Here is a 15,263-nt window from a genome sequence, read left to right on the forward strand (position 1 = left end):
CCATCCTTTGGAGCGATTCCACCACAGTGCTGACTTGGTTGAAATCCGAGTCATGCCACTACAAGGTTTTTGTCGGCACCCGGATCGCAGAGATCCAGGAACTCACAGACTCTGATGACTGGAGGTACGTTGACAGTCCAAACAACCCAGCAGATGCCCTGACCCGAGGCAAGAAACTGTGTGACTTGGCTCAACCCAACTGCTGGACGACGGGGCCGCTCTTCCTGCAGAAGCCTGAAAATTGCTGGCCTGTTGCACCTGATGTTGCCCACTCATCACCACCCGCAGACAGCACTGAATTGAAGAAAGCTGCAGATGTTGGGCTGATGAGAGTAGGAGGAAGGTTACGTCGAGCCCAGGACCTGGATCCCGACGTTATTCACCCAATTATCCTGGACCCGAAGCATCCAACTACACAGCTCATCATTAAGGACTATGATGAGTCCTTGCTGCATCCGGGCCCAGAAAGGGTCTTTGGAGAATTGAGACGCAGGTATTGGATCGTAGGAGGAAGACCAGCCATCCGTAAACATCAGCACAGCTGTAGGGAGTGTCAAAGATGGAAATCCTCTCCTGAAGTGCCAAAAATGGCCGATCTACCACCAGCGAGGCCGCGTCTTTTCAAACCACCATTCTGGTCCACTGGTGTAGACTGCTTCGGACCTTTTATCATCCACCATGGCCGTAGAACAGAGAAGCGATGGGGAATCATCTTTAAGTGCTTAACTACTCGTTGCTTGCATCTTGACCTGCTGGGAAGTCTGGATGTTGATGCCTTTCTCCTAGCTCTCCGTCGTTTCATATCACGTCGTGGCCAGCCCGTTGAGATCTGGGCAGATAGAGGAACGAACTTCCGCGCCGGGGACAGAGAGCTGAGGGAATGCTTCCAGGCGATGGAACCCAAGCTTCAGGAACACTTGGCCAATCAACAGATTTCATTCAACTTCAATCCACCAGGGGCTCCACACTGGTGGAGTCTGGGAGCGTGAAATCCGATCAATAAAGACTGCCTTGCGAGTGATTCTGGGAAAGCAAACCACTTCCGAAGCTGTCCTCCAAACTGTTTTGATCGAGGTAGAAGGCATCATGAATTCAAAGCCTCTAGGCTATCTTTCCTTAAACGCCGCTGATCCTGATCCAGTCACTCCCAATTTGCTCCTGATTTGGCGGCGGGATGCCTCTCTACCACAAGCCATGTTTGCCAACAGTAAGCTCCTTGGGCGAAGAAAGTGGCGTCATAGCCAGATGTTGGCTGACCACTTCTGGACGCGGTTCATTCGTGACTACTTGCCTAACCTACAACCCAGAGGAAAGTGGCTGAAGGAAGTCCAGAATCTGGAAGTAGGGAGGAATGTTCTGATTCTTGACCCACAACTGCCTCGGGCCTCTTGGCCGACAGGGCGTGTCACAGCTGTCACGGCCGGTAGAGATGGGCGTGTCCGATCCGCTGATGTCCAAGTCGGCAGTCAGACTTGACCAGTGTCACGTCTGATGATACTTCCTGAGCTGACTGATGACTGAGTCTTTTTCCGGGAGGAATTGACTCCAATTCCAGGGCGGCTATGAAAAGACTCCCTAAGTTTATATATATGTTTATTATTAATATATCGTTTCTTATTCTTTAATGTACATTTCATTTTTAACCGGCACAAAGTCCTTGGAGAAGAAAGTGCTGCAAAGAAATTGCAGGATTCTATGGCTGTCACCAAACCACGCCCAGTTTACCTGCTGGGAAACCCCGTAGCTCCAGAGCAGGGGCTCAGACTAGATAAATTGTTTGCTCGCCCTGCATTCACTCTTTTGTTCATCAACCCAGCACTCCAGTGTGTCCTGTGTCGTGTGCGTCTTTTGAGTTAACGTAAGTCATCATTTAATGACCTTAACTTTGACTTTTGTGATGTTTATGAGTTAGCTCTGCCAGCCCATATTGTGTAAAGTTAAGGTCTTTGTTTGTTGGTTCAATGTGTTTGTGTTTGAGCCCCATGTGAGAGATGGGATGATGCTGGTTGATTTGGGATGTCAAGTATTGTTTAGTTGTACCTTATATAGCCATATGATTTAGTTTATTGTTTAAATGTTAATTGTTTGTTTGTGAGTTGGGATCTGTACTGATTTCTCCCTTCTCTGTTTATTTCCTGCAGCACACACATACAAAACCCAGTGAAGAACAAAGAACTAAATGGGAAATCAAAATAAACTGCTTGTGTTGCACTGAAACCCTGCCATCTCTGTGTCAATCACTCCATACCAGTGAGCTTTCTAACCGGGGCTCTGCCTGCTCACCACACTCACTCTCCTCGACCCACATCGCCCCCTACAGTTCCTTCAGGTGTTATGTTAGCTAAGCTGCAGTTGCCCATCTACAAGGATACAAGGATGTTTATTTGTCACATACAGAGATTTACAGGTGCAAAACTGTGAGCGAGCTGTTGGTGAGCTATCAAGCTAATGCTAACATTGGCTAGCAAGCTAATGTTCGCTAATGCTAAGCTAGCTAGCTAGCTACCTTGGCAAACAAGCTGGTTTACATTAGCTAGCTAAGTATTTGTAAATTAAGTATTATATACCAGCTCTATGTGCTTCAACTTACCGATCTCTTCTATTGGTGTCTGTACATTTCATTTTGGTCGCCATCGCCGGCTTCAGATGTCCAGAGCAGGCTAGTGTCCAGCCCTTAGCTCTGTGTCCAGGCTACAGAGCTAAGAGGTGGGATTTGATTGGTCCGTCTGTGTTCATTCAGAGTTTTGACTGGATATTGAATCTACTGGAGATAGAACCCTATTATCCCAACTCGGTTTATGTTTTGTGAGATGGAACCTTTTTATTTTATTAATAACTGACTAAAAAATATTTTTGATACAAAAATAACATCACACAGGCATTAACCACCTAATGGATCAGATTATGTCAAAAACTCAATTTCGACCAAAAGTGGAGATAGAACCTTAATAATTCTAAGCTCACGAGGTGTTATTTCTCGCCGTCGAATAATGACACTGACATCTGCAAGGAAATACTTACTGTGCTTTTGCCATAAGCCAAATATGAATAACAAAGCAAAGAAACAACTGCTTTGTTTCCCAATCAGGTGTGGTAGGTACAGTGTAAGGTCAAAATGATCAAAGCAGACACTTTAATCCAAATCAACCGCAAGCAACATGGAATGCAATGCAAGCAACCAACTGTCAGGCAGTGACATTACCACTTCTCCACCAAACCACACATTTCCTTTATACTGTAGCTAACCTTTGTGAAAGAAATACACATCCCCAAAACAGCAGTAAAGACTGTTTTGACTGGAAAATAGTGGAAAAAAAACACACCCTTTCAGCCTTGTGTGTTGGGAACTGGCACTCCTCCAGATATGAGCCATCTGGACCTATACACTAACATTAATGTAATTGCACGTTAAGTCACGTTTAGCCTACCTCCAGAACTACTTTTGCTATTTTGCAACATCGACACCAAAAGCAGCGTGCATAAATTGGCTACAGTTTAACATACTTACATTGACTGGTATACTGATAGTTCTCGCTCCTAAAGCCTGAGAAATTCAGAAGAGCTGGATGTGAAGAAAGCAGCGCTTACTTACACCCTTCCCATATCTAGATATCTGGTAACAAGGTAGGCTATAAGGGAATCACGCTGCTTTTTGCAAGGCATCGTTACTCAGTTCTAAACCCAAACTCCAATATCTTGGCTGTGTGGTTTCAGAGGAACTCAATAAATTATGCCTGGGAGGGGTCTTAATAGAAAGCATATTGATTCGAACCAGTGTGAGCATACACCTGTAAATATACAGTTAATTTAAAGTTCTCCTTTTCATCGAGTCTAGACTACAGAACGACATTAAATTAGAACTAATCTGACTGCTCTTTTTAGCACTGCCTACTGTATATTCCACATTACTGAGTAGCATACAGAGCTTTGTTGCCTCTTGGTCTTAAACAGCTGGATAAAATCAGTAGGCTATGAGACACACTGTCATTAGTCTTTTTTATGTTAAAGTGAGCATCATACTGTAGTTCACGTTATGCTTAGAGCATGGAAAATGACCAAAGACCTTTTTAAAATCCATTTTATTTGAGGAGGTGAGGTAGAACTTGGTTGCTAAATATATTTGACAACCCTTGTCCATTAATACAAGGGGCATCGTTCATGCCTAAGGCTTGTCATTCTTCAGTGTAGGTGGACTGATTATTCGGAAATAACCCTCTGTACCCACAGGTTACTTCAGAAATTCTGTTTAATCAATGTCATAAGCGAGACATCATCATGTTTGTGTTCCATTAAGGGAGAGAGAGAGAGAGAGAGAGAGATGTCTCCCTTCATGCCATAAATCTGGTGATAAAGCCCTGAAGCAGTCGGTTTCACAATCATTCCCAGTTGCACTGTTTTTCCTCAAATTACACACACACACATCTGCATGCACACAGCCCACACCTCCTGGTGAACTTAAGAAGTCACAGCCCGCTCCAGAGTTTGTGGAGAGAGACTCCACAAGAGTTTCTCTCACACAGCTCTTAATCCACCAGCTCAGTCTACCATTTCTAAACAAAGGGAATAGTGTCAAAGTGAAGGTAGAAAACACTGTAGACTGCTGCTGTAAAAATGCACAAAGAGAGCATGGCTTCGGGGTTGTATCTGTGATGGGTTCGTTTTCGAGGGGCTAATTACAGTACAGATGTTGCCTGTAGGATGCCAGTTTGATGAGGAATGACAAATTCAAGGCCTGAGGACCGTCTCTATCAGATCTCATAGCTGAAAACATAAAAATGCTATACTTTGGTTTGCTTGGGTTTGGCCTGGTGGACATTTTGCTATTTACACGCAGGTGCTAGAAATGAGCACAGGAGCTCAGTGCTGATGCCTAAAACACGTCTGTACCTGTCAGGAAAACATGGGAGGATCCTCCATCAGGTGCACATCCCATTTCACGGCAGTGTAAACCTGTCAGGTATAGCTCAGCGGTGCATCACGTGGTACGAAAGGGTATTGCGTTTTCAATAAATTCATACTTCATACTACATTCATTCATAAATTCATACAAATCAGACATTTCTCGTAAAAAAAACAGCACCAGCTGAAATTCAACTTTAAGATAGTGTCACATTGTCAATATTATGTTGATCTTTGATATCAAAAATACTTGATACAACAATACTATGTCATTTCCAATCAGCAATGGCCATACTCCAGTTTAGAGTAATGTCATGTACATTTTAACTGTTTTTCTCCAATCTTTACAAAAGTACCAAAAAAACTAACTGACATGCAGGCACACACAGTTATGTGTGTGCCTGCATATTGTGTGCAAACAATAAAAATCAATCTGTGCAAATGGATAGTTCTGTGCCAACAACAGCGCTCAGTTAATGTGCAAATAGATCATTCTGTGCAAAAAATACCACTCAGTTGAAAAATATAAGATAAAATGAGGACGTGACAGCATTCTTGATTCTGTATTTTTCTTTAATTCTTTTTTTTTTTTATATCAAGCATCAGATCAATCAGCATCAAATGTATAAACGACTCACAAGATGAAATTGTCCTTACTCATTTTCAGACTTCCACAAATTCCAAACCTATAAGGGGTGTTCACACCAGGAGCAATAACTATAAAGATAACTGTAACTATGATACAAGCGTCCACACTAACCAACAATAAGAAAAGTCTATCCTTATGTTGATGAATGTGATACCTAAAATTTGATGGATTCTGATTGACTGTCAGCTTTTTATTGATCTTAATCACTCTGAAACAATGATGTTGTTCTTCATGTCTTTACAGTTATATTATATGTGTGGGACATTGTCATTAGATAGCAATACTTCTTTCCCCTTATCGTTATAGTTATTGTTTTTTGGTGCGAACAGCCCTTTAACATTTAAGTCCTAATGACAACTGCTTGTAATGGTTTTGTTCAAGTTGACATTTTATTTGATAAATTCATACAAATTTTGTTGATACAACGTTATGTTATTACATCTAGGTTGAATGTGGTAACAGTCAGGAAATTATGGCAACAGTCACACGTCAGACATTTCTCGTAAAAAAAAACAGCACCAGCTGAAATTCAACTTTAAGATAGTGTCACTTTGTCAATATTATGTTGATCTTTGATATCAAAAATACTTGATACAACAATACTATGTCATTTCCAATCAGCAATGGCCATACTCCAGTTTAGAGTAATGTGTATTCATGTACATTTTAACTGTTTTGCTCAAATCTTTACAAAAGTACTTTTTATGTTCCAGATAACCACAAAAATTACAATAGCACAGTTATGGAACGCTGTCAGTGCAAAGTGAAGACAGCTAACACTTTGGAGACACTAGGAAAAGCTCTATAAAATTACATTCGTAAATTGTTTTAAACATGAGTTTACCATCATGCTTGCCACTGTTAGAGTTGAATGGTGATGAATAGCCTTTCATGATGTTTTTTTATTATTATTATTTGTTTAACAGCTTAGAGATCCAACATCTTGTTGGTGCAGAAGTAGGTGTAGATGTGGAAAAATATTTACTTGTCACTTACAGGGAAGCTACACCAGGCGCGTAACTGAAGCGTTCCGTTCGTGACACGTAAAATCCATTTTAGAAGAATGGTCTATTTTTCTTTTACGTACAGTACGCGCCACTATCACGTATGGTGTAGCTACTTCCATTGATTATAGTGGAAGCTAATTGTTGCAGCAGACCCAACACGAACAGAATACTTCAGTTACATGCCTGGTGTAGCTTAGCCCTTAGACATGTGCAGTAAAAATTCCCATGGTCCCAATAAATGGTTCACTAAAAATGACCAATCAAAACTATACATACTTGGTACTGCACCACTTGTAACAGTATTTAGATAAGCTCTATAACAAAATGTGTGTGAGTCCTCAAATTATTTTCATTCTTTTCCCATTAACGCGCCTTCACACAATGAGCCTCGCAGTCTGTTTTGGTTTCGAAACGGTTTCCGTTGCCATCACACCCACCATACCAGAATTGGAGGCATTCATTTTGCACTGTGTCGTAATACCACTTCAGAGCATACTCTCGACAGCTACCCTCATCTTGCCTGAGGTTGCACACGTCTGCAAAAGAGAAATAAAAGATCACACCAAATGTTTACACCTCAAGTAGCAAACTTGGATATGTCGAGGTGGCATTTTACATAATTTTTAATATCAAATTGCACCTTTGCATCACTGTATGTCATTTTGGTGTAATTTGAGTATTTTTAAGTATTTGTTCATTTTATGAAGTTATTATTTCAGTGTTATAAAGATGTTTTTTTAGGGATTTTAAGTTCACCAGCTGAGAAGTTTATTATTTTACTACCTTGCACTACGGTTGCATCCTCTTTCTGTTGAAGTACATCTACGTCTGTGAGTACAAACCAGACATCGGTCATTTCACACATCAATAGAGCAAAAGAGTTAAATCATGTATTTAATTGTTATACATCCAGTTATTTAAAGAGAAGGGTAATATTGCTGCATGGGCCATTCAGTGTCAAATCACACAGAGTTCAGGAAAATGGTCACTGCATTGTCTCGGAATTTGCTCAGAGTTTGTCTACATAATGTTTAGGTCCCAAAACAAAGACCTGTAACTTCGTCCTTGATTTTTCATAATTTTTACACTCAAAAATTCCTGATCTTGGAAGCCATATTTGGACATTAGTCTACCCAAACTTAGTTGGATGACAAACATGTTCTCAGACTGACCAGACCATTTAAAGTTTGTACTATATGCCCATTTATTTTATATATGGCTCTTTATTTGGAACAAAGTTCAAATCTAGTGAAACCGAGATATTTTTTGTACCCCATTCTGTCTGCAAATACAATACTTTATCAATGTTGTGCCAATATTTGAGGTCTCCAAATGCACATGACATTAAAGATCAAACAAGGTGTGATTGCATTTTTGGGCCATTTTCATAAGACTAAAATGGTATGAACAGTAATTAAAAAAAATAATGAATTATACCAAATGTCACACTTTTTGCACTCTCCCCAACTCTAGGGCCTTACAAAAAGCATATACAATCTTTAATGATTCAGCCGTACTGAAAAATGGCAATACAGTACTTTTTAAAAATATTAATGCCCAAACATTGCTTCCAATATAAAGTGTTTTCAGGCTGTAAAACGAAATAAATGTTAAGGTCTGAAAGACAGGATTTGATCAAATATTTTACAGTCCTTGGTTTTGGGGACCATTCATGATATAGACAAGATTTCAACAAAATCTGAGGCAGGGAAGAAACAACTTTATCTGATTTGAAACAGAATTATCCATATACTTTTTAGTCACATTACAGCATATGTAAGGGATAATGGACGACACAGTGTTCGGTTATCAGAAAAATAACGTACGTTTGAGACTGTAATGCAACCTGACGCACAGTGGAGGGGCCATTATACCTTGTAAGTGCATTATTTTTCTGATAACTGAACGCCTTAGAGCATTATCCTGCTTATACCACTGTTGACAGTGTTATGTTATTTGCTGTTATAATTTCCCATTTTTAATTACTAAAACTTTCTTGTAGAACTACTTCTTTCCGCCACATATCAACTCATTTCTCAACTTGCAGGAATTTCAACCAACAATGGTATAATTACAGTGTTATTTACTGTTGATGTATTAAGTTTTTTTTTTTTTTTTTTTTTTTCCCCGTAATCTACTTCCTGAATTTTTGGTCAACGATACCCGGGACACCGAAACACCGGTGCACATGAAATTTGGTGGCCCACTAGCCCCACTAGACTTTTACGGAAAAAAATTGTTTCGTCCCCGGGGGCCACTCCCCCCCCCGTGCTGGGCCCCTGAACCTGCAAAAAAGCAGTTTTTCCTAAATAACTACCTGAACCGAAGCACTGAGGATGAAGAATCTTTTTATGGTATGTTGGTCTCAAGGGCCCACATCAACCTGGCCCATAATCACTCATTTGTGATTTGCACCCCGGTAAAAATGAAAATGCAATATCATTCTGCTTTTAATCGCCCCTATCTTCAGTTAAGATGTTCAGAACTGCACCAAATTTTATGTGTATGATTGACCTGGCATTCTCTGGGGGTATGCCAAGTTTCGTAGAATTTCATCCATGGGGGGTCTAAAAAAAAAATTAGGTTATGTGTACATTTAGTGACTGTACACTCATTGGCCTGTAGATGGCGGTGCACACATATACACATGCACACACACACAGGCACCCACATACTATCGGTATTAGAACGGTCGATACATAATTACAAATTCAGTAGGATTAAAAGAAAGCCAAATATTCATCATCATCATCATGGCTGCATTTCCAGTATTGGCGATAAGTAGTCGTTTGTCCACTAGATGGCGCATCGTTGCAGTGAGACGTAATTTTGTTGGAAGTTAAAAGTGGGTTGGAAAAACATTGGGCTTCCTACAAGGACTGTAGTTTACATGAAGAGAACATCTAATAAGGATAGGGCGATGTTCACATGAAATGTAATTCCCATTTCTTCTTGAAGCGAAATAAATCTGAGAATGTTTATCGGACATGCTTGGTTTTTACTGCAGGTACATTAATCTTATAATATCAATAAGGACCTAGGTACAATACGAAACTAGGTACGTACGTGGCTAGGAACCTGCAGTCTGCCCTGGCCGAACCTTCTGTTGTGTCTGAACTCCTGTCCAAGGAACTTAATAAAGGCTATGTTCTCGGCCCTTTCTCTGTCCCTCCTTTCTGCCCCTTCGCGTTAATTCCCCTCGGCGTGGCCCACTCGGAAGTACTCGGTAAAGAAAAGGCTGATTTTTGACATGCCCTCGCCCTCACTCCAACATCTGGTCAGCGTTAATGAAATGATTCCCCTCGAACCGTTTTCACTCCCACGCTTCCGTCGACAATGCCATTTGCCTTATTAAAATCCGACAGGGAAGCTCTCCTGGCTAAGGCCGACATCACAGAGGCAGCGTTCAAGGTTATGCCGATTCATCCCGCTGGTTGGCCGTTGTTCTGCGTTAAGTGGCAGTCAACTTTTTATTTCGCCGTCGCGGCTCACGTTCGGCTGCAGGAGTAGTCCCCACATTTTCAATTGTCTGTCCGGAAGCTGTGCTGGATTTTTGCTCCCGCCTCCGTTCATCCTCCACCTCCTGGGCGATTTCCTGCTAATTGATTTCCCAGCGGACCTAGTTCAGGTCTGGGCGTCCTTCGCGCTGTGTTCTTGGAGCTCGGTGTCCCTCTGTCGGCTGAAGACCCTGGGCCCGTTCACTCTCTCGAATTTCTGGGCATTATCCTCGACTTCGGTTGCAATCACGGGCCTCTCTCCGGGGAAAAATTAGCTAGGATTCGCGAAGTGTCCGCCTCATTTCTCTCCGTGGGCACGTTGACCAGCGAGACCTCCTCTCTCTCTTTTTGCCATGCGCATCATTCCGCAGGGTCGCTCCTTTATTTCTCGCCTGTTAATTCTGGCCCTCCGTTGTCAATTTATCCGACCCGTCGCTCGACCTGGGTTGTCAGTGGGATCTTGGTTTCTGGTCTAAATTGCTTACTGAATGGAACGGCATCTCATTTTTCTATAACGATCACTCTGATTCGTCTGTCTCTCTCGAGCTGTTCACGGATGCCGCTCCGTCTCTCGGTTTTGGGGGTTGTATAAAGACGCGTGGTTCGCAGAGAGATGGTCGGACGAATTTATGGCATTCGCCTCCGATGCTGCCTCGTCCGCCCTCTTCGAGCTGTATCCCATCGTGGTAGCCTGCGTACTCTGGGGTACCCACTGGTCAAGGAAGCGCATCACTTTCTTCTGTGACAACGAGGCAGTAGTGGCCATAAGTAAACAAAGGTAAAGCTCGCTGCCCTAAAATAATGTCCTTTTAAGGAGGCTCACCTGGCACTCTGTTATACACAATTTCATCATAAAATGCCATTCATGTCCCCGGATATTTTAACGTTCAAGCTGATGCCCTCTCGTCTCCGTTTGCAGGAATTCCACCGGCTCTGCCCTTCAGCCAACAAAGTGTCTACACCGTGCCCTCGTTTCGCCGAGCTGATCCTGGATTAAATCCTCTTTGCCTCAGTTCACTATTAGTGAAAGCCAAAACGTATATGTTAAAAGGCGTTGCTAAGTCCACAATCAAAGCCTATAATTCAGCCTGGTCCTGGTTCTCTATATTTTGTCAGCACCATCTGCGCCCATCCTCCCAGTTCTCATTTCTACCGTCCTGCGCTTTCCTGGTCTACTGCTTTGATCACATGACCTCAAACTTCGTCAATTAAGCAAAACAGTCGCCGGTTTACAATTCCACGCTAGGCTCCCGACCCCGGTTTCCCTAGTCTGTTCTCCAACTCACAAATCGCCTTCTCCTCAAAGGCATCCAAAATTCTTCCCGGCTCCATTGATTTTCGCCTCCCCATTCGGCCGGATATTCTAAACATCATGGTGGCGGTGCTTAATAGCCAGCTACCAATGCGTTGATAGCCTGCTGGAGGCCTTCTTCCTCTCGGCTTTCTATGGCTTCATGCGGTGCGGAGAATTCACAACAAATTCTCTGTACGACCCCACGCGTAATCTCTCTCTCTCTGATCTTTCCTTTTTCCCCACTTATTTCACCATTTGTCTGAAATATTCTAAAACCGATACTTCTGGTTGTGGTACTACTATTTCAATTGCAAAAATAAACAATGCATTATGCCCGTTCGCTTCCATGGTTCATTACCTTAAATTACAGCCTCATACTTCACCAGTTTTCCCCCTATTTATCACACCAGATGGTCAGGCCATGACACATCGCTGGTTCAGCAGCCAGCTAGCTAACGTGCTGCTCAAATGTAACCTCTCTCCAAAGAGGTTCACTTCACCTCATTCGCATTAGGCAGCCGACTGCCGCAAAAAAGGGCTGTCCCCGTCAAAAGCGCTAGGAAGGTGGTCATCCGACGCCTACACATCATACATCAGACTAACGCCTCATGATGTTTTCGATGCTCAGAAATTACTCTCTCACGCTAACTCAGGTACCTCTTTACCTTCTCAAATTCTGGTGGCGGTGGTTAAATTCTGGCATTCGCCTGCACTAATCGCTGTAACGTACCGGGGCCCAGCATGCCGGTAGCTCGTGGTGATTTAGTCTCAGCCACAGGCCTGTTGCCCTCTTCACTGGTTGCCCAGCTCGTTCGACGCTTATGGTTCAGGTCAATACTCGCCGGTTGCCCGGCTCGTGATGCTCGTCTAGGTTGCCCTAGGCGCTGGTTTGCCAGTTTGGTCAGGTTGCCCTGGATGCGGTCGCCGGCCATCACTTGGTCTAGGTTGCCCTAGACGCTGGTTACCCAGCTCACTGTCCAGGTTGCCTTGGACGCCGGTTGCCCGGCTTGTGACGCTCGTCTAGGTTGCCCTAGACGCTGGTTCCCCAGTTCGGTCCAGGTGGCCCTGGATGCCGGTTGCCCGGCCGTCACATCTGTCTAGGTTGCCCTAGGCGCTGGTTGCCAGCTCATGGTTCAGGTCGCGCCCGTCACGGCGGTTGCCCGGCTCGTGGCGGCTTCGTCTAGGTTGCCCTAGGCGGCTGGTTGCCCAGTTCGGTCCAGGTGGCCCTGGATGCGGTCGCCCGGCGCGTCCGTTGGTCTAGGGGTTGCCCTAGGCGGCTGGTTGCCAGCTAATGGTCAGGTTGCCTTGGGCGCCGGTAGCCCGGCTTGCGTCTCATGGTCTAGGTTGCCCCTAGGCGCTGGTTGCCAGCTTCGCGCATAAGCACTAAAGTCCAGGTTGCTCTGGATGCGGTGGCCTGGCTGCGTCCGCGATGTACTAGCTTCGCTAGTCACTGGGTGCCAGATGGTGAAGTGCTTATGGTCAGGTTGCCCTGGGCGCCGGTTGCCCGGCGCCCGCGGTGGTCTAGGTTGCCCTAGGCGCTGGTTGCCAGCTCGTCAAGCTTCTAAATCCCACTACAGCGAAAGCATGCTGCGGGCCCCACTACAACCCTGCTTGTATCCAAGCTGTTCCTTTATTCTCATTAAATTGTTAACTGATTCCTAGTCTGTCTACTGAGTCTTTCTGGTAGAAATGATGGCTTCAGTGAAAGTTCTACTAGGAAGACTCGTAGTGTAGCCTTTACTCCTCCCATGCTTACGGAGCCAATCTTAACTGCCTACTTCGGGAAAGCCCGCCAATCTGATCATTCACTCATTCAATCAGCTAGCCTATAGAATTCAGTGGGCTCTTTAAATATGTACCACCTAACACTGCTTCTGCTTCTCAGTACGCTGACCTTGACATCCCCTCCACCTCCCCTCCAGCCACCTCTGCCAGCAGTCCACGTCAATCGGGCATGGTCTGCCTGCCACATCATCTTCCTTCAGCCACGCCACCAGTTGGCCCCGTCACCGTCGTGGGGGTAGGCTCCCCGCCCCTGCCTTCATCCATCGGCGGGAGGCGAGATCGCTGGGCGGATCGAGGCGGGGCCTCGCCAAAGACTGTTGCCTATTCAGGACTCTATCATGCTTGTATCCAAGCTGTTCCTTTACTCATTAAATTGTTAACTGATTCTATTCTGTCTACTGAGTCTTTCTGGTAGAATTGGCTATTCTACAATCTATTCACCTTTTCAGCGCCAGTAGGCTACTTTCTGTGCAGCCGCACACACACACACACACACACACACACACACACACACACACACACACACAGGCATGCCAAACAAGCATACACAAAAGTTTCAAGAGTGGGGGATGGAGTAAAAGATGGAGACAAATTGATTAGTGTGATTTATTTTCGTGGAAAGGATGTAGTTCATCACAGTTCATCCATTGCAACTGGATTGATAAAAGGTCACTTACACCTGTAGGCTACATTGTATTTGGGAAAAGCAAAAGGTATCAGCATAATGTTATTTATTTATTTATTTATAAACAAAAACATCTCTGTCAGTTCCATGCCGTTTTCACTAGCTATCAAAAACAAAGGTCATTTTTGGATGGATGGATTTTTTGTGAATGTTTCTTCTTCTACATAAGATTTTAGTCATCTTTAGTTCATGTGATACTTTATTGTATCTGTTGTACTTTATTATTTATTGTCAATGCACAAATTAAGTAACAGTAGTCTGAAACGTTATTGTTAATGCACAAATTAAGTAACAGTAGTCTGAAACGAAATGCTGTTTTACATCTAACCAGTGGTGCAAATAACTGACATGTCCAAATGGGCCTTGATGAAATCGCATTAAGCTAGACTGTTCATACACATTTTAACGGGCCAAAGTTGAAGGAAGAGCTGTTGTCCGTTATTGTTCGTGCAAATATAGGCTGATTCATGTTCCCTTGCATTGTGTAACTGAGGTCCATGGCTAGTCTGGCTTTCACCAGACCAAGCTCAATCTTTTAAGAAAGCAAAAAATAAATAGCGGGCAGATCAGGCTGGGTTCACCCAGCCTAGTCCATAGGCACCCGTATTGTTTAATTTTCCGATTGAGATATCCACGCTCTGGCTATTCTAAATGCAAAAATGCATCAGGGAGTTATGACAAAACTGTAACTAACAAACTAGATCCTAATAGAAAGCTGTTAGCTTCCCTAAGCTACAGGTAGGCCTATTTACAACATAAATTGTCAATCATAAATAGGCTATGCTGGCGACACAAATAAAATCTCCTTTGGAAACCAATGGCTTACGCCTTACAGTATCAAGCGGACTTAAACTGCCATATCGTGGCGAAAAGTTGTAATAAAATTCACGCAGCTCCATGAGTCAAGGAAAGCGCGAATGAAGTAGCCACTTCTAAATGGGACCCACTACAGAGTAGCTTAAGGTGTGTTGCTAAAGCAGCCATAATGAAATGAAGGTGTCATTGTTTGGATACTTCACACACATGTGCTTTTTAATCTCACAGACTACAACTACCAAGCTGGAATCAAAGCACATCGATTCCCCTCTCAAACCCTGCACGCACTTAAAACAAATAAACAGGCGTCTCAGTCTCACGCATCTATTGGCAAAACTGTATCAGACCGGTGTAACGTTGGTAAATCTTCCATTGTACAGAATGATTTTTGTAGCACGTGCAACAAATGACAGTCGAAAGATACAATTACAGTGCTGCTATCAATTTGCTTGGTATAACCGCATTTATAGTTTTCTACAAATGCAATCAATCAAATTGGCCTCCATCACTCAACCAACGCTAATGGTAACATTACCTAGGTCCTTATTGATATTATAAGATTAGCATTACCTGCAGTAAAACCAAGCATGTCCGATAAACATCCTCAGATTTATTTCGGCTTCAAGAAGAA

General features: G+C 43.5%; 1 protein-coding gene across 3 annotated transcripts in view; it reads right to left on the reverse strand.

The window, feature by feature from the left end:
* Positions 1-5,457: 5,457 nt before the first annotated feature.
* The window catches only part of LOC125305956 (collagen alpha-6(VI) chain-like), a 45,741-nt gene continuing 35,935 nt past the window's right edge, over positions 5,458-15,263 (reverse strand). For 2 of the 3 annotated variants that reach the window (XM_048261045.1, XM_048261044.1), the window contains 2 exons: positions 7,339-7,383; positions 5,458-7,091 (listed from right to left, as the gene is read on the reverse strand). In XM_048261045.1, the coding sequence (XP_048117002.1) occupies positions 6,919-7,091; positions 7,339-7,383 (218 nt within the window). In that variant the 3' untranslated portion in view covers positions 5,458-6,918. The remainder of the gene's footprint in view (positions 7,092-7,338; positions 7,384-15,263) is intronic. The other variant, XM_048261046.1, reaches the window with a different exon arrangement.

This window comes from Alosa alosa, chromosome 13 (genome assembly GCF_017589495.1).
Source record: "Alosa alosa isolate M-15738 ecotype Scorff River chromosome 13, AALO_Geno_1.1, whole genome shotgun sequence".
Lineage (NCBI taxonomy): Eukaryota > Metazoa > Chordata > Actinopteri > Clupeiformes > Clupeidae > Alosa > Alosa alosa.